A 27,967-nucleotide genomic window follows, 5' to 3' on the forward strand; every position below is an offset into this window, starting at 1 on the left:
TCAGGATTTTTAATTGTGAAGAGAACAATTAAAAGACATATGGATCAATTATAATCAAGATGTTTTGACTTTTAGCTTTTCATGACAAACTGTAGTCTCCAAAACATCTATGCAACTTGTGGATTTGTGCGCGATAATTTCTGATGTAACATGCTGCATGATGTATTCATATGTTGAAGTCATCACAATACAATTTACAATAAAATAAATGTGCTTTAATAAGAGGTTTAAAGTACACAACAACAATTTTGAGTTCTGCACACAGTTCAAGAATTAAAATTTCTTAAAAAAATTCAAAAACATTCCGGGGAACACCTGAAGCATAGTCTTTATGGATGTGTAAAGATTGTGTACACAAGATGCTGTAAGCGATTTTTGTTTGGAATACCAAGCATAAAATGTCCCTGACAGAATGTGAGAAACCAGCAGGCTCTGTATACGAAAAAAAAAAAGAAAAAAAAAGAGAGTAGGGGCCAACATTTTTTTAACTAGCCAATCAGAAAGTACCACTTTTTGTGGAAAAGAGGGTTTGAAATTTCTATGCTAAGTGGGTTTTGGAGAGATGGCGTGTGGTTGAAGTTTAGCAAAATAGCAGAAATGGCTGAAATCACTTACTGTCACTTTAATCAGTAGCCTATGAAATAAATTTGACTCTAAAGTTTAATTTAATGAGATAGACATTGTACACAGCAGGTTAAGACCACTGCTTTGCTTTACCATTTCTTTAAAAGTCAAATAGAAATATGCAAACATGTAAACGTGTCAGTCACTCAGTTTTCCTTTTTCTACTACAGCACAACATGACACACAGATATCGGACTGTTAAAAATATCAAGAGAATGAAAATCAAAACAACTACAAGCAATGTAACTGCAACATCTATTGAGTAATAGGAGTACCAAGGCAGTTTGTAGAATTCTGTACGAAGGTGAGCAGCACCTTTGTGTCTCATAACAAACTCAATCCAGAAGAGGGCACTGTCCAAAGGTTTAACTGGCTGGTCTTGGTGAAGATGAGACAGTCTCTGCATACTCAGTCTATAGGATGGCTCATTGATTACTTCACGTATGGCTGTGTAGAGGACATTCTTATCTAAAGTTGCGATGGAGACTATCTTGGCTGCTCCCTTGTCTTGAAGTCGAAGAAGATTGTCGTATTGGTCAAAAAAGAGTGGAATTCCCACCACTGGGATACCATGATACAAAGCTTCCTGAGCCCCATTGGTTCCACCATGTGCAACAAAAACTTTAGTCTTTGGATGTCCTAGAAGATCGTTCTGTGGCATCCAGTCAACCAGTAATGTGTTGTTGCCCAAAGTAGATGGTCTCTTTCCAGTGTATCTCCAAATCACCTTTTGAGGGAGCTGAGCAAAAGCATCAGCTATTTCCTCAGTTACATCATGTGGTAGGTCACTGACAAATGTCCCTAAAGACATGACAATGACTCCATGTTCTCCAGAACTTTGCATGAAGCCCTCCAGATCTTGTGGAAGAGCCTTTGCTGGTTTGCACTGGAAGCAGCCAATGTAGATGATATTTGGCAAGGTTGGACGTGGAAATTCAAAAACAAAATCAACCCTCATGAGCCAAATGTCAGCCCCCTGGAGAAGGTCATGAAACCGTACAGATGGATGAAAATATTTGTTACAAAGAGCTTGGTACTGTGGCTCATTCAAAAGCTTGTATGAAAGGTTCATCAACAAATAGAAGAAAACATTTTTAACTCTTTGAAAGAAGTTCATTTTGTCAGTGTGTCCTGATAGTGTCATAGGAATATAGGACAGTGGTGAAGGAGCAATGTCTAAGTGTCCTTCACCACAAATGGTCCACCTCACGTTATAGACCATGGGCAACTGAAGTTTATGAGCCAGAAGAATGCCAGAACCCCAGTTAGGATCAGTGAGGACCACATCATACTGCCTTTCCTTCAATGTCTTCATTAAGTCATCATTTTCAAATATGTTTGTTACAAGCTCACATATCATTCCATGCACTTTAAATAAGCTATTGAACATATCCACATGCAAACGTAAAACACTTAGCAAGGTGCTCTTTCCTCTATCGTGGTTGATAATTTTGTGGAGCATTTCTTTTATAAATCCTTCATCAATCCATTTGGAGTTAGGTACTGTTATAGAGTTGTAATAAGTGGAGTTTTCCTTCACGTACCAGCTGTTGCTGGTGCGTATTACATCAAGTGTGTGACCCTGGCTGTGTAAGACCTTGATGAGTACATCCATGTTCACCCAATGACTTCCCTCCAAAGGAACCACCAAGATTTTGCCACCATTACAGAAAGAACAAAGAAAGATCAAGATATTGAACCAGAGTGAGAGATAAATCATGGTTTTAGAAAATAATTCCATCTTGCCTGTAAACAGAAAAATAAAATAAAGAATTTACACAAACAAGTTTTTCAGAGAAAACAAGAACAGTTTAACCCATAGCAGCATATACTGGGATTATTACAGTGCTTGCAAGGCAAGATTTTGACATTTATTCTTTTTGTATTCTTCTCTTAAATTCTCTGCAATTAATTCCATTGGCTAAAAGAGCTTCGTTTTGGGTTTTCGTTTCATTGTTTCATTAGAAAGCATACAAAAATTGCTTAACATGTGAGTGGTCATAATGTTTTGGCTCATCAGTGTATATACATGCGCACAAATCCAGTGTTAGAATCTTAACCATGAAAATATCTATCAAAATTAATCCATTTGAATGACATATTGTGTCATATACCCACAGCAACAATTCTCTTTTTTGTGTTTTCAGTTAGCTTCCAGTCTAACCATTTAGCCTGCTAAGATATTATACCCATAGCATTAACAGTGGTTAGCATGCTAACCGATTAGCCTGCTAAACCAGTATATCCTTAACATATAACAGTCAGTTATACCAGACCTTGGTATAATTTTGTGCTTTGCATTGAGTCAAATATGGTATCATATTTTTGATTGGAATCCTTTAATTATGTTACATTTGTCAAAGGTTGAAATTTTAAAGATTATTATGACTATTTTAGGCAGAAACTACTCTATATTAAATGTAATATCCAGGCAAATGCATTCAGGTAATTAGCTAGAACAGGATGAGAATGACATTATTTGTAGATTACTTACAGTGAAAGTGACTGGCTTAAGAAGTGCTTCCACTTATTTCAGTGCTGCTGTTTCATCGCGCCTTCATCTCTCTCAGAAAGAGCAACTTATTCCTTTATCATTCCTTGTAAGGAGGGAAAAGGTCATCATTTTCAAATGCAGTGAGCAGTGTACTTCAAGAAAGTTAAAAGTACAAAGTTTACATTTACTTTTATTTGTTACATGATCAATTTGGACAGCACAAATATGTTTTTAAAAGCACAAATTATGATTTAGTGTCAGAAAACAAACTTGTACAGTGATAGAAAAACACCTCACAAGCATTTTAATGTAAAAGAGGCGTGGTGAAGACTCACACCATCAACTCGCTAGTAGGTATCCACCTTATTTTTCAGCAAAACTAGGGTGCCGCCATTAGCAACACTGAATGTGGACCACTTCCGGTATCAGCCACTTCCAGCTATTTTAGCTATGCAAAAATACTACATTATGCTGCTTTATATTACAGACTCTCAATAAATGTTGACATATTATTATCATTAATTACGATTTTCATAAACTCATTGGTTTTGAGCGCATATAGTTTTACATTTTACTGCATTTTGCTATCATTTAATCACACACTGTTGCACTGGCAGAATTAATGAAATCAGGCACTGACTTTGTCATCCGCACCATATGACACGCATCCACAAACATTACACAACCAGCAGAGAGAAGAAAGATGCCGGGAAAATGCTGCTTCAACTTTCATTGCACCAAAACTGCATCTTGTTTCATCTTGGCAAAATAATAAATGCATTTTACTCTCCGTTCTTGTCAGAGAGCATTCTCAATTTCTTAGGGGTGCATAGTAAACAAACTCGCAGATCTCACATGCAGCATGGCTTATGAAACATTGCCTTTGGAAATTAATAAAGGCATCATCGGGGATTATGCAGGTACATATGAACGGATGTTTACATGGAGACAAGAGACTGCATCTTCACAATCTCAGTAAAGAAAGAAGCAGATTTTATTACAGTCTCTTCAATACAACAACACACAGCAAGTGAATGATTTACTTACTCTTTTACTATAATTGCTAACGTTAGAAAATGATCCAACATTGGCACATAATTCAGCTGTACATTCTGTGGTTGTGTGATAGTTTATAAGCCCAGATCACTAACTCTGGTATTATAACTTTCTAGTTATTTACACTGTGGTCAATGCCAGCAGAACTTTCTCACATTCGCCGGAAATGTCTGGAGACCTCCAAATGGGGGGGAATCTCCAAAATGGGGCAGGGTTACTCCAAAAGGGGGGTTGCGCCATCTCCAAAAGGGGGCGTCACTTCCACTCACGGTTAAGTTTACGGAAAGGGTTAGGTTTGGGGCTTCCTATATCTTCAGTGTTGATTTGGAGCTCACACCCCTTTTTGGAGCTATGCTGCAGCTATACCCTTTTACTCTTGGTGAAAAATACTTTCTGTGCTCCCAGACGTAATCCATTTAGATCGACTCTTCTCAGTAGCTTCAATACAAACAGGACGTTAGATGACAAAATTCGGAAGAGCGGAGCGCTGAAAAGGGGAGGGGCTGAATGAGGTGAACATGATCAATATATAAGATTTAATTAAAGAGCATGGACTACTGTTTGTGAAAGCGTAAGTGAATAGAAATAATGTCATACTGCTAAAATGATGTCTTTGCATGTATTTTTATTGCAGTAAATAATATTGTTCAATCACAAATGGCTGTTATTAAGTTTTAATATGGAATATGATCATATTGAAGTAAAATATTATTATTTATTGTATGTGGTTTCATAATGTAAGCAGTAAAGACACATATTGTATGTCTAATGGTAGTTTTCATTTCTAAGTACTGTAAACCATAGATATTCCATTATAATAACTTTTATTAACATTAAAAGACAGTGTGTATTTAACCAGTTTTAACACCAGCCCATTTTTTTTACACTATTACAAACAGACATGGTTCTGTTTCACCTAGCTAATGTTTAAGATGTTCAGTGTTTACAATGAATTTGAAAAATATTCCACTGCTGCAGAGGGTTTTTACTGTAATGTAAACCAATACCAGGAACATATCTGCAAAATATTAACTTGCAGTCATTATGCACTACAACAGCACACAGTACTGTTTGAACATGTATTCCATTATGCTTTTAAGTACCAGGATGCTAAACTTGTTAGAAGAATGACCAAACACTCAGCCATCTCCATTTTATAGTGCTTAGTAATTAAAGTAGTACTACTCTTGGGTTGAATAGATGACTGACTGCCCATCTTTTCAAGTCAAAATTCCAACCTTCACTCAGGCATCTAAGATTGATTCATAACTTTCCAAAGTTGACACTTCTTACAAACATGCATATAGATCCAGTCTAGATATAATAATCACAGCTCACCTGAAATGCTGAAGAATATTAGGAACATGTCAGGACAATGTAAACTTCGTGCAATAGCACATTTTACAGTACACTTCCTGTTGCTATGCGTCCTCTAGTGTCTAATATTACAAAGTCTCTTTACTTAAAGATCCTGTGAGCAGGAAAGTCTCTTAAAGAAACAGCACAGGTAATTTTAGTAACAACAACCATGTAATGCGATGTTGTGACATCAATATTTACATTAAGCAAAATATATCTAATGGGGTGTCAATTTGGTCAATATAGGTGCATGTGGCCCTATTTGTTCTAACAAGCAAGACTTTCCACAAATAGAAGTTACTGATCTGCTCAGAGAAGATGTATCCACACAGATGTGCGCAGCTCCTGCTTGGTACAATGTTCGTAATGACAAATGATAATGTAGTCAACAATGGCATATGCTGGTTATTTAAAAGGAATGTTCCGGGTTCAATGCAAGTTAAGCTCAATTGAAGGCAACTGTGGCATAATGCTGATTACCACAAAAATGTATTTCAACTTGTTCTTCCTTTTCTTAAAAAAAAAAAAAAAAAAAGCAAACATCTGGGTTACAGTGAGGCACTTACAATGGAAGTGAATGTAGCCACATTTTCACAGAAATTTTAAGCTTATAATTTTGTAAAAGCACTTGCATTAATTCTTTTGTTAAAACTTTTGTATTATTTGAGCAGTAAAGTAGTTTAAAACATCATTTTTTGTCATTTTAGGGTTTGTTGACATTACATCGTCATGGTAACAAAATTGTAAAATTGTGTATAACTTTACACAGCAAAGGATTGTAAGTGATTTTATCACACTAAAGTCATGTTTACATGCATATCCTTTATGTCTTGTGAGTATTTTAACATTAAAATATTGGCCCCCATTCACTTCCATTGTAAGTGACTCACTGTAACCTCAATTTTTGCTTTTTTTAAAGAAAAGGAGGAACGAGTCGAAATAATTTTTTTTGGTAATCAACATTATGCCACAAATGCTTTTTGAACCTGGAACACTCCTGTTGAAGCACATGCCTCTCCACTCACGGGCCTGATGTCACTTTTGCTCCAGGAAGGCAACAGGATCAGGTGGTTCTGGAGAGGGGATGAGGTCAGACAGCTACAGAGTGGAAAGAAATTTAGGTGACTCCTGAGCTGCTATAAGGTCAGGTAGCTCCAGAGTAGGGATGAGGGCAGGGTCAATGGCGTCGCTGGGGAGAGCCCAGATTCGGCAGCGGCTGCTGGGAGAAGGACAAGGTCAAGGGCTGAACTGACAAGGACGGACGTCTCCAGGAAAGCAGACGCCTTCACCGGGGACTGCGGTGGCGAGAAACACCAAAACACCTTTGTTTTGGACAGATTTTGTTCGAAATGATGTCACACTCGTTTGTTTTTAGTATGAAGTATGTCAGGGCCTTTATGCATTATTGGGTAGCCATGATAGCCTGTGCAAAGCGTGAATGGGTTTGGTCAAGTGGCATTTATTTCTAAGGTTCTCCTCCGGTTATTGTGCCGTCTGCTTCCTATATTCCATTCCCTGTCAGCAGCGTGGATATAAATGAAGACAGCCCATTCATAAGAATTTGGTAGTGTAAATGGTCTGTTTGAAGCAATGTTTTAGAAGAATAGAAATGTGGACCATTTGTGTTTTACAGTCTTTTGCGCATTAACTAGGTACTTGTTGAATGTCATATTGCTATGACAGTGGCATGCTCCTTAAATACGCATGGGAAGTGTGGTGCTGGTCAGGACTTATTGGATGTAGGCTGCGTTAAATAATAAAGAATGTAAGTATAATTAATCATATTGATGTACTTGTACTTGTCTTTATGATTGTATTAATACATTGTTTGATCTTATTGAACATTTATATAGAAAAAGCTCCACAGTTTTACCACCATTTGTGGACTTTTCAGACAGTCCCTTACCCACCGTAGGCAAATTTTCCAACTTATATCAATGTTAAATAAGCGATCTGGAACGATTTCACGTGACGCTATCTGACCAGCTTAGATACGGGACAAATCGATGCATCATTTTGTTTTTAAATACGGGACGTTCAAGCCACATATGTAAACTATGCACCACCCAAAATGCGAAACATAACAGCTGTCACCGAATATTTGCATAGGGCTCCGACACGCAGTAAATAATAACAAAGAAAGAAATGAATGCACATTGTAGGAGAGACAAAACTTTTTAAACACTGACATGGGCATATAGAACCCTAGTGTTCTATGTAGAACCCCAAATAAAAATAAATAAATACTACAGATTGGATGTTGAAATGAACATCAACCAAGATTAACCAGTGTGGTAACACTTTATAATAAAGTTATATTTGATAATATTAGTTAACAACATTAGTTGAAATAAACTAACAATGAACAACACATTTTCAGCACTTACTCATCTTGGTTAAAGTTAATTTTAACATATACATTTTTAACATTAATTTGTATACATTAACATTAGTTAATGCATTTTGAACTAAAAGGAACTAACAGTGAACAATTGTATTTTCATTAATTAACATTACCAACATTAATAAATGAAAAGATTGCCTTTGTGTTACTAAACTAAATAACTGATCTTTCGCTTTCTCATATACTAAAACATCTACAAACAATCTCTGAAATGATGATATAAAATTAATTTGGAACAAATACATTCAATAAAAAGTATTTGAATGTATAAACTGTAGATTACTTACAGTTACATTGACTGAAGTAATTCTGCTGTGTTTAGTTTTGACTTTTTATTTTGGCATGCAACTCATTGTCTGTCTCTACCTTGTCAGCAGGGGAAATATTAAAGCATTTGTAAATTATTTTCAAGTGCAGTGTACAGCCCACAGCAATAAAGTTCAAAGTGCAAAGTTTAAATGCTATTTGTCACATGATCGATTGGGATGGCAATGACATCAGTGCCTATACTGCCTGTTAAATATACTGTATCAGTAGATCTGGACTCTGAACTTGAGAGAGCAGAAGTTAACATAAGGGACATAAAGTGTATTAAAAAATGCCTTAACCCCCTGGAACTTTGTGAACATAGAAATAATATCCACAGGTAAAAGTCTCAGCTGTGAGCTATGAGGTATTATTGTGCAACTGGTTAAATGTATACAAAAGCCAGTTTCTACACCTGCTTGTTCCTTTCTTTGTAGTTATTACAGACAGATTAATATGCAGTCATCATGCACATTGACAGCACATAGTACAAAGGGGTTCAATACTCTGAACCAAGTCAAAAGAGTCCACCCCCATGTCTCTACAATGTTCTGATAATGAGAAACATTGCCGTCTGTTGGTAGAAAGCAAAACTGTTTGGGGAACTGAGTCTCACTTAAACCCGGTTCACACTGTATAATCTTCACTACAATTCTGCCATCTTAGACATATTTCGGGAATCCTAAGGGATTTTTGTTGTCATAAGGCAAAATCTGCTGTCTGGGGAGTCACGTGGCGCCATGCAAGGGTCGGACGTGTGAACGGCGAGCTCTGCGCACTTTGCTAGTTTTTAATACTTTTTGTGTCATAAACCGGTGAGATTTGATACACCCTGATCCATAACTGTTCTATGAAGACAATATGTCAAAGAATTCAAAATCCTCAGGCTCAGGAGACATTAAAAGACACTTATGTGCTCAAGCTGACACCCCTGACAGGGCCTCAGAACAGGGACTCAATTTGGACAGTGTGGCGGGAGAGATTCAGCGTCAAATGTTGAGCATGTTGGCAATGCTGGCGAAGGTCGTTGTGGACTTGGAGGATCTTGCTGTAATACATTGATCGATCACTGCCATGGAGATGAAATTCTCTGAGTTGGTTACAAGAATGGGGGACGTCGAGAAATGGATCGATTATCTGGAGTCATCGGAGAGGGAATTAGCTGCTAACCCGCAAGCGACCAAGGTGGATTTGGAATGAGTTTGGGAAAAATTGAAAGACCTTGAAAATCGTAATCGGCGAAACAACATCCGAATTGTGGGAATTCCTGAGAAGAAGAAGGCCGAGATATTGTGAAATTCCTAGACGAGCTCTTCCCGAGTCAGCTCAACATAACAGGCCATTAAGTTGGAAATTGAGCGAGCTCACAGAGTTCCAGCTCAGAGACCTGTGGAAGGAGACAGGCCCCGATCAATTCTGGCCAAATTTCTGAGATCATCCGATAAAGATCATGTGTTACGTGAGGCGAGGAGTAAAGGAAGGCTTTCTTGGAAGAACCACAACATTTTCTTGTTCCCAGACTTTGTGAATTCAAAAAGAGAGAAACCTGAACGATTCAAGGAATGCAGGAAGCTCTTAGATCAATGGAAGGTCATTTTGCACTGATGTTCCCTGCCAAATTGAGAATAGATACTAAGGATGGCCGCAAAACATTTACATGCCCACAACAAGCGATCTCTTTTATAAAGTCAATGACTGAGTAAGTTATTGTGTGATGTTCTTGATACAGCCAAGTGGACCTCACTCACTGAACATTCACTTGGCCGTCCGAGGAAGCTGGGCGCCTTCTTTGTTTCTTTTTGTGCTGGTTCCGCCTAGCGGCTGGAGTTTGTTTTGTGGAATAACACTCCTTCGGGACTGCACGTTCTTTCTGTTCAAGCCTCCTATTGGATGGAGATTATTTCTTTCAAATCCTTAGAGGGATTAGGGCAGTCACTGAACATTTGTTTGACTGCCCGAGGAAGTTGAACGTTCTTTTTTTTTTTTTTTTTTTTTTGTGCTGGTTCCGTTAGCAGCTGGAGTTTGTTTTGTGGAGGAACACACCTTCGGGACAGTAATGTGGATGAATCTACACGTTTTGTGTGCTTATTCCGCCTACTAGCTGGAGTTTGTTTTATAGATTATTTTCTGTTGTGTAATTCTGTCTCACAAAATTTGTACAGAAGCACTGAACTTGAGCAATCCGACAGCAAAGTTGTCGCGGGGGCTCTCATAGGTGTACATGGACTGTTTGAGTTTAGAGGGATGGACGCCAGTTGGCGCTGTCGTGCATGGGGTTAATGCGCACGTTTTTCTTTTTTCTGTTTTTTTTTTTTTTGTTTTGTTCTGGGGGAAGTTCGGGAGTTGTTAGTTGCACTAATGGGGAATGTGGTCTTTATAATTTTATTTTGACAATCTGTGTCACACATTTTTTCATCAGTCCATAAGATTTATTCTAGAATAGATTTTTTAGAATAGAAGTCCCTCATTTCATCTGTTGTGAATTGCTCAATTGGAAACATCTTAGTCTCAGATCACGCCCTGGTGAATTTAGAGGCGTTGCCATATACAGAGAAAAATAAATCATATAGTTGGCACTTTAATGTATCTCTTTTGAAAAATCCTGAATTCCAACAAATGCTAAAGTCTGAAATCAGTGTGTATATGGAGACCAGCTGGTCCTCAATATCCTCTGTGGGCATGGCATGGGAGGTGGTTCTTAGAGGCCGGATCATACAGTATGCCTCATTCATCAAAAAATCCAAAGCACGAGAACCCGTGGAGTTGGAAGGGAATATTAAAAGTGCCGAGGCAGAGCTGAAGCACCAAATGTCATCTGATGGCCTCAGAGAATTGACCCGATTGAAATACAGATATAATACTATTTTGTCACAGAAGGTGGTTTTGGCTATTCAGGGCAAGACAGTCATACTTTGAGTTCGGGGGACAAAGCAGGGAAGCTATTGGCTAGATATATAAAGCAGAGAGAGTCTTTTTCTACCATTCCCTCAGTGAAATCTGCTGGTGGTAAAATATTTACCTCGGCCATTGATATTAATAATGCTTTTAAAGAATTCTATCTTGATCTCTATAGTTCCACATCTTCATCTACTGATGAAGATATTAGAAACTTTGTGGAATCATTAGAACTCCCTAAACTGATGACTGAGCAAAAGAATTCTCTTGATTCTGAGATAACCTTGGAGGAGCTTGACAAGGTAATTAAGGCCTTGCCTACAGGCAAGGCTCCGGGGCCAGATGGCTTTGCCGCTGAATTTTTTTAGATCTTATGCTACATTGGATCTCTGGCTCCACTTTTGTTGAAGTTTATTCAGAATCATTAAAGAACGGAAAGCTTCCTCCAACCATGACACAAGCCCGGATCAGTCTGATTCTTAAAAAGGACATAGATTCAAGCGAGTGTAAGAGTTACTGTCCAATTTCCCTTAATGTCCAATTTCCCTGATCCAGCTAGACGTAAAAATATTGTCAAAAAATTTGGCTAACCGATTAAGTATATGACATCTCTTATACACATAGATCAGGTGGGGTTTATTCCGGGCCGTAGCTCTTCTGATAACATTAGGAGTTTCAGCAATATCATGTGGTCAGTGGCAAATGATCAGACTCCGATTGCTTTCATCTCACTTGATGCTGAAAAGGCATTTGATATGGTAGAATAGGATTATCTTTTTAAGATTTTGGAAATATACGAGTTCGGGAATTCTTTTATTGGATAGATTAAGTTGCTTTATAGACACCCTGTAGCGGCGGTACAAACAAATTGATTAATTTCAGATTATTTTACTCTTTCCCCGTTATTGTACTGTCTTGACCTGGAACCATTAGCAGCCACGATAAGAAAGGAAGATGATTTTCCAGAGGTGGTGGCGGGAGGTATGGCGCATAAGCTTTTGCTATACGCAGATGATATTTTATTATTCGTCTCCGACCCCACTATTTTATTCCCAGCAAAATTGTGTGATTTAGTTAGAGTTAATTTTGACCCCTTAAAAAAAGGTTTTCGAGCGATGTGGGCAGGTGGGCTTCATTACATTTATCTATGATTGGGAAAGTTAATGTTGTTAAAATGAATTGTATTCCAAAATTCAACTACCTGCTACAAAATCTCCCTGTAGATGTCCCCCTCTCTTATTTCAAGCAATCTGATAGCATAGCGAAGTCCTTCATTTGGAATGGTAAGCATCCCAGATTACATTTCAATAAGTTACTTACTGTAGGCCGATTGACAAAGGTGGGCTAAGCCTACCCAAGATTTTGTTTTAATATTATGCATTCGGTCTCAGACATTTGGCTCATTGGTTGCTTCCACCTGAGAAAGCCCCTCCCTGGTTTTGTATTGAACAGGAAGTTCTTGCCCTTATTTCGCCAATGCAAAGCCTTTCTATGAAACTAATCGGAGAAGTTAAGTTACACCCTGTTATCTCGCATTTGCACTCGGTATGGACAAAAGTGCCCAGTGTGTTTAATTCTGACATTTATTTAAATGTTGCCTCGAGCATATGGCAGAATCCAAAATTATGTATTAATAAGTCCCCTTTCTGCTGGTCAGAGTGGATTGTGAGGGGGGTTACTACACTCGGCGACCTGTATGAGAGTGGAGTGTTGAGATCTTTTGAAAATATGGTTCAAATATGGAACATTTTAGGATTTCCAGATCTCAGTTCTTTAGGTATTTACAGCTGCACCACCTGCTCTGTACTATTTTTGGGGGTAGCATACACCCTCCTAAAGCAACAGATTCTCTGGAAGTGGTGATTACTGCTTTTGGAAAAGGCCATGAGGCATCAGTATATTACTCCCTGCAAATTCAGAGTCTGAAGAACGGAGCTTCAACTTCGCTCAAGAGATTATGGGAGAAAGATCTAAACTTGGTATTGGAGGAGGGAGTGTGGGCTAGGATTCTAAAAAACATCAAGTCTACATCTAGAGATGCAAGGGTACGCCTTATGCAATTCAAGAATTTACATCGATTCTGCTGGACCCCCTCTAGATTGTATAGGCTGTGTCTTAAAGACACACCCACCTGCTGGCGATGCCAATCAGAAGATGGGGACAAAACCCATGTTTTTTGGTGGTGTGTTAAGATACAAGAATTTTGGTTGAGGGTTCAGAGTTTTATGTGTGACATATTTGGCACTCAAATCTCATTTTGCCCCAGACTCTGTATTTTAGGTGATGGGGCGGCCATTGATGTAGGGGATATGTATATGAAGAATTGGATCCTGGCCGACAGGTCATCCTTAGAGGATGAAAGTCGGTTAGAGTGCTCTCGTATCGTCAGTGGTATGCGGAGATGGGCAGGGTAGCGACATTTGTAGATTTGACACATAGAAGGCTAGGCAACATGGATTTATTCAGTAAGAAATGGGGCGGCTATTTAGCCTTTTTAGAAGGCTCTCGGGGAGGGGCAGTAGAGGGAGACTATATATAAATATTTTCTACTGTTTTATTGTCTGTTTGTGTCTTTGTCAATTGGCATTTGACCACTGGGGTATCTTTTTGTGGTGGGTCGGGGGTGGGGGGGTTAATGTTCGGGGGAAGGGTTGTAAATTTATATAATATGATTCCAAATATTTTGTTATGGTTTTTTGTTTTTGTTATATATATATATATGCTATATGGACAATAAAATTGTTAATAACAAAATCTGCTGTCTTACATCGATTAGTGTGACATGCTCCCCGACAGAAGATTAATTGCCCTTGCGATGATCTCTAACCTCCGATGAAGTTCTGACTGTCAGAAATTTTGGGTCGAAGTCCTGCAGTTTGACGACTCCTACGATGCCCAACTAATAAAGATCCCATAGAAACACAGCATCTGATGACTGTTACTGTGTGTTATGTGATATGCCAACAAAAATTCTGTGTTGGCTAGTGTTGTCTTTACATTATGATCATACTATCAAACTTTTTTTTTTGCGTTGTAGAATGGGCATTCCATATTGTCCTCTCTTACCCAGTCATGATTTCATCTTTTTCTTTTCTTTTCTTTCTTTTTTTTTTTTTCAGGCAAAATATAGCAAAATGATTGTGCTATAGCTTATTTTTGCTTGTGCTTCACTATTTATAATTTTGCGCGTCAGTGAGGATGAGACAACGTGACTGATGATATTGTAAAATGCCCAGTCAATGCTGTCAATCGTATGTAAAGTCCTAAATTATGTATATCATATAGTCTGACATAGAAGACAGTTGATGTCGCACAGTCTGTCTTGGCATCTCGAACAGTCTGACAAGCAGCAAACATAAAGTTCAGAAAAAACTTACAGTGTGAACAGGCCTTTGATAACATTCCAAAAAGATGTATAACAAAAGATTTATATAAATTTGACACCAGGATTTTGCATTTAGATTCATTTTATGGGGGGAAATCCTCAATGCTATGTTAACTGTTAAGAATATGTAGAATCAAGAAATATTAAATAATCTTGTTATTTTTCTTTTTGCACATCTCGTACAAATTCTCTTGACGTAAATTATAATTTTCTTTAACAATAATTTAAAATAGGTATGGAATCAACTAATTATTAAAGCATACATTTTTAAGTTTTGTTAAAAGCACAAAGCGAGCAAATATTAAATACCTAACTGTTTCTTGTTATCTGTGGCACTCAGGACTTTTTTCTTTTATTATTTCAAGAATTTTTTCTTCTATTAGAGCTATTTTAATATAAAAATTGTTATTATAATTAATTTATTATATTTATTATTTATGTAGTATAAATGTTTAAATCTATCACATATAAATGGAAATCTGCCTAAGCAATCTTAATAAAAGTATTTTCTTAGTTCAAGTAATTACAAATGACTTTGATTTGTCAATACTGACCAGTGGTGACAAAAGTAACTTGTACCATGTGACAATATCGTCTTCGTGCTACTTAAGCAGCGGTCTGGACAATAATTTACACATGAATAATGACACTGACAAACTTAAATGGACATTGACTTACATATACAGCGTGAAAATCCTTGCCCTGAATGACCCCGGTGTGCACGGTGTGCGGTGTGCATGTTCACGAGAAGGCTGAGGTCACGCGGTCTCTCATGTGATATATTGGCATTGGCATGTTCACATGAGAAATAACACATGCGCAACACAGCCGGAAGAGCAGTGCTGTTTACAGCTGAGTAGGAGGAACGCTGTACAGACTGAATGCTATAAACAAATTGAAGCAAATTTAAACAAAGACGTCAGAAGATTTTGATTTAAGAGGAGAAGAGGAGATACAAATTTTTGCACAGCCATATTTATTTGAACCTGAGTACTCTGACCAGGAGCACAGGGAGATGGAGGAGGCTGGACCAACAAGCCTCAGAGAGACAGAGAGCTCAGGAGACATGGTGGTGCACATGTAGGCAATGCCAACAGAGGTAGAGAGTGTCTGCTGCAAAGAATGGAACGCTGCCATGCCATCACTTAAAAGACCTCGTGACCACAGCCCTCTCATGAAAATGCATAATGCTGCTTACCGGACTTGATGATTTATAGTTATAAAATACTTAAATATTGATCTTTTTCACAACAAAAGTGATTGTATCGCTTTATTAGACCATTCATTTAACCACCGGAGTCGTATGGATGACGCTAATGCTGATTGTCTGTGCTTTTTGGAGCATCACAAATCATGTTACCATCCACATCCATTATAAGGACCTACTGAGCTGAGATATTATTCTTCAAATGTGTTCTGCTGAAGAAAGGATGTCATATACATCTGGGATGGCATGAAGGTGAGTAAATGATGAGAGAATTTTTTGGGGTGAACTATCCCCTTAACAATTTCAGAAGCTTGTGTCACCTCTCTGTCTACACTGTTGACTTTTTTTTTCTTTCTAAAATAGATATGCCACAAACATCACCATTAATCTAAATGCAATATAATAGCCAAACAAAAAATATGGAAGGGTCAAAAAACAATATCTCTGTTTAGATTTATACGATGACATAAAATTAGTGTTGTCACACCATGTGTGTACAAGAAATCCCAAATGTCTGTCCCCTTCAGTATTTTGTCTGGTGGTGGTACACGAGACATTATTGGTCATTTAGTGTTTCAGTGAAAAAGACTATCAAAGAAGTCAGAGATTTAAAACTCACTAAAAGTTACCAAAATATAAAATGTTTCATCTGTAACAACATTAATAGTAAAATATATCTTCTCTTTTTGCTCACATCTTATCTCAGGTTCACTGCATATTGTCAACAGCCGTGTCTGTCCCGTTAATGCCTGGCAGCCCTGTTGGACTCATTCATATTAAACATGTTGTCTGTATTTACCCGAAATTATTTGCTGAATCAAAATGGGGACTGTGACATGTGAGCGCTAGCCAATGGCAGAGGCTTCAGCTGGGTCTTAAATGCTTCGTTTTATTAGGCGAACGACTGCACATTTCCTTGCACTAAAATTAGGTAAAATAAACGTATTAAAATGTAATTATTATTTCGCAAAATGTGGGGGGAATAATTACATTTTTTCTAAAAGTAGAAATGGTTCCTATGCTCCTGTCCAAAAGGATGCAGTGTTGGGGGATCCTATCAATGTCAGTATGACATTCTGATTCAGATTTTATAAGATAAGTAGGATTCATAATAAAGAAAACAGAGCATTTTGAGATTGGCTGATCAGTGCTGGGATCCCTTGTATGCAACACTGGCTTTGTATAAGTTGTAAAATGAACATCCTTATCTGATTACAATGAATTATAAGGTGCCATCCTATCTGCTTAGGATGAATCACTTATCAGTCATATTCATCCTCTGTAATTGCTTTCAATAAAAGGGTCTGCTACATGAATAAATGGTAATGCAATGTAAGTGTTTTGTTGACAGATAATACAAGAGATGGTGGGATGCAAGCTGAGTAGGGCCAAGACCCCAACACACCCCGACATGTGTCTGTCTCCCTCTGTAGGTGTGTTACACTCACGGTTGGTCCTGGTCATGTTAGGACATGTTCCAGCCCTTACTGGTCAGACTTACCTTTGGGTGTCATTATGCCTTTTGCTCTGCATCTCAAATACTGGCTTCAAGTTTGGATGCTGGAAATCGGAGAGAACATCAGCAGCATTTCAGGAAGGTGAGTTTAGTCCTAGCTTTCACTTTCTTTATCAGAATCTGACTGTGGTGAAACCTTCTTTCCCATGGGACCTTACAGTATAAACAGCTGGGGCTAGTGGTCACAAGGGCTATATAAAGTTTTTTGAGTCAAAAGTCCATTAACACAAATACTTGTTTTCTCTGGCAGTGTTTTTGATTGTTGTTTTCAAACACATATAGTTAAAGACTGTCATATAAGGTAGATTTTCTCCAAAATGTTGAACTATGCTCTCCGGAGAAAGGTATTGTTCAGTTACTCTCTGTCATGTCGGACTGAGTTGTTTGGTGCATTTTAAATGTTGTAATTTTACACAATTAATACACTATTGATGGCTTTTTTCAAAGTTCATTTCATAGTATTTCGTACTCCAAACAAATGTTCTCTTCTCAATCAATGTGAATAAAAAGCAGGTTCCCAGTTTGACAGCTTACCCAGTGTGGTGTTATTTTATTTAAATATTTTGGAGCCAAGACTTTAAAGACTTCAATTTATGTTTGTGTTGTGGTGGCTGATAAGGACTTTAATTGACACCTAGCGGTGTGAAAGGAGCATCACGAGAAACCAGTATTGGTTATTGATGCCATTGTAGAAATGCGATATTCACAGTTAGCCATGATAATTATAATGTTTAATTAATTTATAAATATATAATTTATAATTTATTCAGAGTGTGTAAGTGTCCGATTAAAGGGGGTTTGTTGAGGAAAAGTGATTGTTCGGCTCCATATGTGGAGATGGAATGTATCTCAACATAGTGGCCCCTATGAGGCTCCATGTAAAATAAAACTCTTTATTACCATTCAAAAGTTTGGAATCACTATACATTTTATGCTTTTGAAAGAAAATTCTAATTTTATGTACCAAGGATCCTTTAAATTGATCGAAAATGAAAGTAAAAATGTTTCAATGTTCAAAATGACCATTTTTATTTAAATTAACGCTGTATTCTTTAAACTATGTGTTCATCCAAAAATCCACCACTTGCAGCAATGACACCTCAGTCATTCTATCAGTCAGCTTATTAAGGTCTTCATATAAAGTTTCATCCCTTGCTTTCTGCAGCACCTCTACAGTTTTGTAGGACACTTCTCACAGAGATCAAACTTTTCTAACAATAGCCAATCTTTAAATCATTTTGCTTATTATAACTTTTTCTTCTTTTTCCAATGTCAGATGTGACTTTTCTTTGAAACTCTGTCTAAAATGCCCACATTCCAGTGTCTCTTCTCTTCACTGATTCAGATGAAACTGGTGTTTGGCATGTACTGGTCATTGAAGTTGCTAGTTAAGGACCTGTGTGGGATCTGTTCCCAGATAGCACACGTACATCTCTGAGATATTGGTTTAAGATCATTTCATCTGGAAAGCATCTCAATCTAATTAAATAATAATTAGAGAACAATCTGCAAAACATCTTAAAAAGATCAGATTTACAAAAAATCTAATTCATAAACATCTGCTGAATGTCTTTTTGACATCTGAGAGGAAACATCTTATAGATGTATAGGAGATCAGCAAACAACCTAAATATGTCTTTACAGATGTAAACACACACATCAAACAGACCTCTGGGAGATGCACGTGTGCTATCAGGGTTTCTCAAACTAGAGACGCTCGACACTTTCACACATACAGACTATTTCTAGAAAATTTCCGTTTAGAGGTCATGTTTGAACAGGACCCATTAAAAAAAAAAAAAAAGAAAACAAAAATGGCAATTTCCCTGCATGAGAAGCTGTAACATTACCGTAAAAAGTTCAGCTTTGATGCTATGTGTGAAACAAGCCGTAAGATTAACTGTTTGGTGTAAGAAGACTAACTAAATTGTGCCCAAGACAAAAAATGACCAAAATGGCAATTGCGAGTGGGGTGGCCAACGGGGTGGTCAGGGGTGGACTGCTGCGGTCCACCCCTGGCCATCCCCTAGCTCCGTAGCCCATTCACATTGTCCAGAAGTGTATTATACCAAGTATTTTTAGAATCTGTTCAAATATTAGAACTCATGTAGTGTAATCCAGCATTAAATCACTTCTCTTCATCCAAGAGGATGAAGAAATATGTGGAAAACTTAGGAACAGTAATTGATTCCATTACTTATGATAACATAACTAGCATCCTTTGAGAACGAGGTAAACACAAGACCAAAAACCTTTCAGGCAATTACATAACAGAGTTTAACAGCATTTTGGACCTGATGTGCGAATGGCAGTAAGATGCAAAAAAGATTCAAAGATGCTGCATGTGTGAATAGCAGATGTTAAAGGCAGTGCTTTGGATCAATTTAATGGATTCTTGGTGAACAGAAGCATCAATTTCTTTCAAAACCAAAAATGTTTTAGTGATTCCAGACATTGAAATGGTAGTGTACATGATTTTATAAATTAAAAGCACTTTTATTTATTTATTTATTTATTTTACTCTTTTTAAGGGGAAACATTACTGAGTGCACAATATTTGTTTAAACAGAAACTGACTGCCAAATATAACCTAACCCTGAGAAATATTCACTGAAGTAAAAAGACAACTACATTCAGTCTGATAAATCAAACAACGATGCTGTATCTTTAACAATAATTGATGATGTTAACGATGGAGAATCAGACCTGTTCGTGACACTCAGTGAATATCTCTAGCGACACCAAGCGTCCAAACTATGAAAAACCAATGCAGTTCTCACGTACAGTCAACAGATGGCGGTGTTGACCCACTAATAAAAAACAGTCCAAGCCCAGCATCATCCTTCTGTCCCATCTCCAATCCTTGTCTCATCCTGTATTGAGAATTTAAAGTTTTGACAAAAATACCTTTTTTAATTGTATCTTATATTTCTGTCATTAATAAGTGATGATCATGTTGTGATACATTTACTGTACAAAAAATGCAAAGTCAATCACTGGAAAACCTCCAGCAATTGCATGTAATCTAATCTCATATATGATTTTAAGCGTGTTCCGTTCACTCTAGTCACTGTATAGCAAGTTATATTGGAGGATTTAACAGTCAGCTTTTCTAAGCTTTGTGTGTATGCGTGAGGAAGATTGAAGTGTGCAGCGAAGCTGAAAAGGCACTGTGTGGTTTATGAGAGTGTGGGGCCTTCTAAGGGAATACAGGAATAGAGTGTCTCAGATTTCATCCTCTCCTTCCTTCAACACCACACACTCCCCCCTCATGTGTGTGCGTGCGTGCGTGCGTGTGTGTGTGTGTTTAATGTTTTCAAATGGACCCTGAATCATGGCTTGAGCTGCACATCAGATGTACTACATTACCAGTCAACGGTTTGGAAAAACTTGATTGATTTTATATTTTTCATGATCTTAAAAAAAATCTCAATTTGATCCAAAAGTATTACTACAATATTCACATACTTCATATGTGTTTATTGATAGTTTGAAGAATTTATTATTATTTCGTTATTATCAGTAATAAAAAAAAGAGGTGTCTAAACTTTTGACTGATACTGTATATTAAAGTAAAATCTGAAGATATAAGAGGCAGAGTCATGCTGTTTAATGTGTTTGAGTCGAGGAGTGACTGTACAGTTCTACATGCATATGTCTGACACAGAGGGAGTTTGTGTGTGTTTGCATGAGAACAGGGGTGTAATGAGTGTTCCACCTGAGCAGACAGAGAGAGAGCCAGTAATTACCTCATCACAGGGGGTCGCCATCCTTTCACACCTACACACACTCAACAGCCCTCCTGCATCCCTCCTTCAGCCCTTCCTCTATTATTCTCAGAGAAGGTAAGAGGTGGCAAAGACCATGGGAGGCCTATTTAAAAAAATACCCGCTCTGTAATTACCATGAGGAGAACATCACTAACTCCCCATCTATGACTGACTTCCTCCTTTGTCTGTTTTAAATGTGAAAAGTATTTTTCAAAACACCCAGCATACTGTATATTTTTGTAATTATGCTATTAACTTTTTTTTAATTTAAAGGGATAGTTCATACAAAAAATGAAAATTCTCTCATCATTTACTCACCTTAAGGCCCCGATATACTCCATACAAAATATGGCCAAAAAGACTGTGTTTTTGCATTCATTTTGGTGGTTCGTAATGGCTCACCTGGGCCAACTTTCAGTAACAGGCTATTAAACGCCTTCTTAAGGCCCTGATATACTTCTGGAGATGTTCTTTTTCGTTCTTTGTTCAGAGGTAAAAAATAAGTTCTAAACAGCCGAGCAACAGTATACTGGTTGCAAAGATTCAGACGTTATGGGAGGCGTTAAGAAGTACATTTAAATACAAGGATGCTACATGTAAAACCTAAACTAATGTGACATTAAAATGTGTTATCAATGACTTTATGCCTCATTCTATAAGCAGAATTCACAGTAGATTAGTAAAAAAAGTTGTTTTAACCACTCAGTGATGATTTAAAGTAATATATATACAGTAGAAAATGTTTAATTTCTCTTGTTTAGATGATGAATTCATGATGCTAATGTGCTAACACGCTATACGTGGCCATAATATGTGCCGATTACACTCTATTAATGTCATTTATGATGACTGATACTTCTGCAAAGATTTGTTAATGTTCATAATAAAGACAAAAGTATGGTGGTAGAGGCATATCTTACTTTGGGCAGATGTGTGAATGGCTTTCACTGCAGATGGCACATGAGTGAATGGGCACTTGAGAGTATCTGAGTAGATTTGATTCCTTTTGTAGACTAATAAAACAAAACAAAAAATGACCATGACATGGTCTTTCACGCTGGTGTGTTCATATTGAATACTGACTAAAAAACATAGTAGTAGGTGAAGCTTCAGTTCACACCTACCAATGATGTGGACCAGTGGCAGCAAGAAGGTGTTTAGCAGCCAGTAAGAATTTTTCCTGAAAGTTCACCTAGGTGAGCTGTAATGAACCACCGAAATGAATGCAAAACACCTTTTTGGCCAGATTTTGTTCTACATGACGTCATACCGGTCGTTCTTCTATTTTATATGAAGTATATCTGGGCCTTAACTGCGGTTGGTTTATGTCACCAGTAGGTCTGACCTAGATGCACACCTACCTTGAGGCTGACAGCTAATTTTGTTGTTGTTCAGTCAGGCAAAATCAGTCAACATGAACTCAACGGTGTGTAAGTTATTAGCGAGCTGGTGCAAATTTACCTACATCTGTACAATCACACACCATATCATGCAATTCTTTTTAAAATTAGTCAACAAAAGGAATCAAATCTGATCAAATACTCTCAAGTGCCCATTCACTCATGTGCCATCTGCAGCAAAAGCCATTCACACATCTGCCCAAAGTAAGATATGCCTCTCTTATCATCATTCTTTTGTCTTTATTCTGCACATGAACACTTTTATACACTCATCTTAGCAATAGTATCAGTGTCATCATAAATTATAATAACATATTACGGCTGCGGATAGCGTGTTAGCGCATTAGCATCATGAATTCACAATGTAAACAAGACAAATTAAACATTTCTACTGCATTTATTACTTTAAATCATCATCGAGTGGTTAAAAACAACTTGTTTTACTGACCTCATGTGAATTCTACTCATAGAATGAGGCATAAATTCATTGATAACACATTTTAATGTCACATTTGTTTAGGTTTTACATGTAGCGTCCTTGTATTTAAATGCATTTCGAAATGCCTCCCACAGCAGTGAGGCGGGTGTCTGAATGTTCGGAAACAGTATACCATTTCTTGGCTGTTTAGAACTTCTTGAACCAGTGGTGTAGTAGTGTCTGAAGAGGTGAAATGAACTTACAGAATGTATATAAGGGGAGGTTTCTTGCTGGCATGGTGTATAGAAGAACTAAGAACTTGATGGGAACTTGATGTTTAATATGTATTTAAATTAATAGGTGTCATTAATGTTCTTTTCATTAGGTTACTATGAAAATTGTTAATACTTTGTAATTACTCTAATTAATAAAGTAATACATACATAATATGCAATAAATTGTTAAGCATTGTATAGCTAATATGAGTGTAGTAAGGCACGAAACCACAGTGCGCACCGGCTACACACATCCACATGAATGCATACATAAGCATGGCCACAAATGCAGCCACTCGTACACTTACGCTGTTTACATTGGACAGCAGCCTGACTCAACAGGGCTGTTATTAGATGCACATTCACTGAATACTCACATTCATGAGCTGTGGCCGGCGCACACCTCTATTTTGAGAGTGCTTTCAGGAGATGCATGTTAAACACACACACTAAGTACACTGTTATTTTCTCTTTTATCACAAACGTCTACAGTGTTTTATAAGTGAGCCGTCAATCAAGAGAATATAATGAGCTAGTGTAGTACTGTTTTGCTTTAATGCACATTCAGGAAGAAAGATGAGGAGATTTGACATAAGTGTATTTTTTATATTTTATTATATCATATCTCACAACACTATACATTACTATACTTCACAATACCCCACCATCCCTCACTTAACCTCAAACACCACACTTCAAAATACTTCATACATCACAATACCTCACTATACCTTACAATACTCCTACAGTACCTCACTACTCTTCACAATGCCCCACCATGCCTTAATTAACCTCACAATATTTCACAACACTCAACACCATACATCACAGTACTTCACCACACGTCACAATACCTGACCACATCTAACAAGACCTCATTATTCTTCACAATGCCCCACCATGCCTTACTTAACCTCATAATATCTTATAACACTCAACACCATACCTCACAATACTTAACCATACATCACAATACCTCAAAAGACCTCACTATACCTTGCAATACTCCACCATACCTCACTATACCTTACAAGACCTCACAATACCTCACCATACCTCATTTAACCTCACAATATCTCACAACACTCAACACCATACCTTACAATACTTTACCATATACCACAATTCCTCACAAGACCTCACTATACCTAACGATACTCCACCATACCTCACTATACCTTACAAGACCTCACTATACCTAACAATACCAGACCATACTTCACCAAAAATCACAATACTCCACTATACGTACCTCACTATACTTCTCAATACCCCACCGTACCTTACTTAACCTCACAATATCTTACAACACTCAACACCATACATCACAATATTTCACCATACTTCCCAATACCTCACTATGACTTACAAGACCTCACTATACTTCACAATACCCCACAATAACCCACCATACCTCACAATAATTCACCAAGCATCACAATACCTCACCATACCTCAAAAAACCTTACTATACCATATTCCACCATTTTTAACCATTACTATGGCATAAATTACCAAACAGCAGCACACCACCATATGGCCATTTGCAATGTGAATGGAAATTGGCCTGATCAGTGTGTGTGTGTGTGTGTGTGTGTGTGTGTGTCTGCTTGCGCATGCTTTGCAGGGTACCAGATCTCCTGCTGGAGCTTTGAACTTCTTCTGCAACTTTGCAAAGGGACTATAAGTGCAGGCAATAGGTTCTTTGTGTCAGTGTGTGTTCTGTGATTATCATAACAACAAGGCCTTTGACCTTTGTGTTGCCTTTCTGCTGTCCTTGGTAGCCCCTGACCTTACCATAGTTGTGCTGCTGCTTGTCATTGATCCACAGTCCACTGTGTTGACTATGTTGCGATTATTATAGCTGAATGTGGACTCGCTGGCAACATTTATACACGTATATTCTCTTATTTAATTAATTTTCAGCACATCAAGAATTTCAAGGTGCAAAATCATTTAAAAGTGCTTCTCAAATACTGAAAGTGCTTCTGACATAAGCTTTAGATTTTGTTGCTCTCTGTCTATGAAGTGTGTCTCTCACATTGAAGCTGAAGTGTTTTCTATGTCTCTGTTCCCAGTGAGAATTGTATCCTTGTTATGCAACATTCTATTACCCACCAAACTACCCCTCTCTCAGATAATGAAGCAGTCTTACAGCATACGCACACACATAAACACATACACTGCAAAAAATGATTTTCAAGACAAGTATTTTTGTCTTGTTTTATAGTAAAAATATCTAACTATTCTTAAAACTTGATTTATTTACTTAAGCAAACTGGCATACGATTTTTAGTCTTGTTTTGAGATAAATCTAATCAAATTTAGTGAGATTAGAGACTGTTTAGATCATTTTACAGGAAAAGAAAAAAATACTTGGAAATATTGCTGGAAGGAGAGCAATTCCCAATGCAGGGATCTCGAGACATGTTTTTCTACATTACATTGTACTTACATATAAAGTACCTGCATGTTATTACATCTGTAATTACACTGTTGATCCTAAACCTACCCTTAACACTATCTGTTAGTGATGTCTGATTCTTGAACGAATCGTTCTTTTGACTGTAACTGGTCAAGCCGGTTCACAACCAGGGGTGCATTAACGCGCTGGCTTATACGGGCTGATGCCCAGGGATCTACAACTCCCATGGGGCCCAGCTTACAGCCGTGGGGTCCATTTTTCCCTATCCATGTTCGTGGGAGAAGCGCATTTAAATGCTTTCAGCGGGAGATGCAGTTGTTGACATGGTGACAGTGCGCAACCGTTAAAGTCGTCCGTGTAGTGCTTGTTCAAAGCACACATGGAACATTGATTAGAATTAACACTAGCTTATTGATCCTTCAAATTCAACAGTCATCAAAGATAATTATCAATTATCAAAATCAATAGAATAAGGATTAATATAGCTGCGGCACCACCCTGGAATCAGGGACTAATAACCAGACAATATAACAGTCTCAATATTAGATTGTTCTCTTAAGAAAATCGACATTCAAAAGGAAACAATGAAGGCTTGAATCCGAGCACTGACATCCCCTGCCAGCATTTGGCACAGGTGTATGCAAAACAAACCAAAACACTTCTCTTTGAAATATAACAAAATTTATTTATGCAGTAATATCAATTAATAATCAATACAATACAGTCAATAAACTTCCGATTTACAACTACAAAATAAACAGTGACATGATTAGATATGGTAACCAAAATAAGCCTATAACACATGAGAGGAAGGTAGGGGTGTGTGAATTTGTGTGTGTGTAAGGTGTGATGCACACAAAATGGTGGATGTGACTCTCGTGGAGAGTACGTCACACGAGATTACCGGCCAGAGAATATGGCCGCGAATGTGGGCGGAGAGAAGCCGGTTAATGGCGTTTTCCCGTTTACCATGTGTCTCCCCTTGTACGATAACTTAGGGACAAAGCTGAGCTTTAACACGAAGTTATCTACTAGCCAAAAGTGTGTGCGAGAATGTTTGTAAGGGGTCACGTGTGTGTGGTTAGTATGAGAGAGAGAGAATAAAGTGGCGTCATCAAAGCCGGTTTCGCGATCGTGGGAGAGAAAGCATCTGTTAGTTTATCACTCAGAGACAGGGTCTTTGGTTCTTTAATGGATAAACTCAGTTTGCCGGTCTCACCCGCGATGGCGGAAATACACAACAGTCCAATGTGGTTGGACAACAACACAGCAGATCTCATTCGTGATAATAGTACATTACAGTAATACCTTGAGTATTATTAGCAGCAATGAGCAGACTCAGTGGTCCGTAAACTGTACAAGCAATAACCTTGGTACCTTGATAACACACTATAATATTCTATCTCTGCCCAGACGTAAACCTCTTACTTGAGGACGCAGGTAGAATGTGTGTTCATCCATCGTTTGACTCCGACTCGGTTCCTCGAGGCTCAGGTGATGACAGGAGGCTGTTTCCTCACTCTGTCAGCGGGCGGTACGGCTGCCGATTCTCGGCGGGCTGGCGGAGAAATCAGCTAAATCAAATGGATGAAGATGCGGATTGCTTGGCGGTCTCCTTCAGATCCGTTAGAGTGTTCGGTGGAACACAGAGTGATAACTCGTCCAGCGAGATGGAGATTGTATGGCCACAGTTTCAAGTCGGATGTTACTTCCTTGTGCCACGAGGCTACACCTGAGAGCAGCGATGAACTGCGTCTACACACGGCGAGCAAAGTTGCTGGAAGCAATGCCCGGAAGGGTCTCAGAGTTATTTCTACTCCCGATGACGTCATGATTGAGGGCCGTTCTGTTGTGTGCCTCATCCAATAGGAGTTGAGAGTTCGATCCTTTAGTGAGCAAGGCTTTATGGGATTTGTAGTCTGTTTTGGTCTCCCTTTGTTTGATTTTGGTGCGGTTTTTATCATTAAGATTTATGACTGTTTGTGGGCCTCAGTCAGGTTTTACGACTGTGTTAGGCCTTCTATCTGAATACATGAGGCCCAACAGTAGGCATTTTTACTCTATGATGTTACAAATACAGGCTGGCAGCTCTTATGAGTTACTAGATCGGTTATTGAACCAAAGAACCCGTTCGAAATGAAGGAACCAAACCTACATGCTGAATCGAAAGTCAACATTTTGGTCGTGTCCGACTCAAAAAGAACTGAATGAGCCGGTCCCATGAACTGTTGAAGTTGGCAAAGGATTACCGAGGACTTCCAATGCGTTGAGACTTTAATAGTATCAGAATAAAACATTTATAAAACAAACAGATGTTTCTGTCTGTGTTATTTTTGAATCATTTTAAAAATATTTGCAAATGAAGGTCTCGAGAATTAGGTAGGCATTTTTACTCGATTATATTACTAAAACAAATAACATATTCATTTTCTA

At 37.9% G+C, this 27,967-nt stretch overlaps 1 protein-coding gene and 1 long non-coding RNA gene across 4 annotated transcripts in view; one reads left to right on the forward strand and one right to left on the reverse strand.

Annotated features, from left to right (window-relative positions):
- Positions 1 to 744: 744 nt before the first annotated feature.
- On the reverse strand, positions 745 to 8,272 carry LOC127456249 (UDP-glucuronosyltransferase 2A1-like). 3 transcript variants are annotated; one of them, XM_051724647.1, is made up of 3 exons: positions 8,225 to 8,272; positions 3,119 to 3,221; positions 745 to 2,370 (listed from the first exon to the last, which is right to left on the reverse strand). In XM_051724647.1, exon 3 carries the CDS (start codon positions 2,363 to 2,365, stop codon positions 767 to 769), a length of 1,599 nt encoding a protein of 532 aa, XP_051580607.1. In that variant the 5' UTR covers positions 2,366 to 2,370; positions 3,119 to 3,221; positions 8,225 to 8,272; the 3' UTR covers positions 745 to 766. The 3 variants fall into 3 exon arrangements, with proteins under 3 accessions (XP_051580607.1, XP_051580606.1, XP_051580605.1); XM_051724646.1 differs by lacking the exon at positions 8,225 to 8,272 and adding an exon at positions 5,513 to 5,858; XM_051724645.1 differs by lacking the exons at positions 3,119 to 3,221; positions 8,225 to 8,272 and adding an exon at positions 5,513 to 5,858.
- An 8,991-nt stretch (positions 8,273 to 17,263) lies between these two features.
- LOC127456130 (uncharacterized) overlaps positions 17,264 to 27,967 on the forward strand; it is a 113,733-nt gene continuing 103,029 nt past the window's right edge. The window contains exon 1 of the long non-coding RNA XR_007899796.1: positions 17,264 to 17,328. This is a non-coding gene — a long non-coding RNA (uncharacterized LOC127456130). The remainder of the gene's footprint in view (positions 17,329 to 27,967) is intronic.

Source organism: Myxocyprinus asiaticus, chromosome 18 (genome assembly GCF_019703515.2).
Source record: "Myxocyprinus asiaticus isolate MX2 ecotype Aquarium Trade chromosome 18, UBuf_Myxa_2, whole genome shotgun sequence".
In the NCBI taxonomy this organism is placed as follows: domain Eukaryota; kingdom Metazoa; phylum Chordata; class Actinopteri; order Cypriniformes; family Catostomidae; genus Myxocyprinus; species Myxocyprinus asiaticus.

Coding starts and splice junctions, on each gene's coding strand:
- LOC127456249 (XM_051724645.1), bottom strand. CDS start 5,540: ATGTTCCTAATATTCTTCAGCATTTCAG. Junction 2,371..5,512: donor AATATTCTTCAGCATTTCAG/GTGAGCTGTGAT, acceptor TTCTGTTTACAG/GCAAGATGGAATTATTTTCT.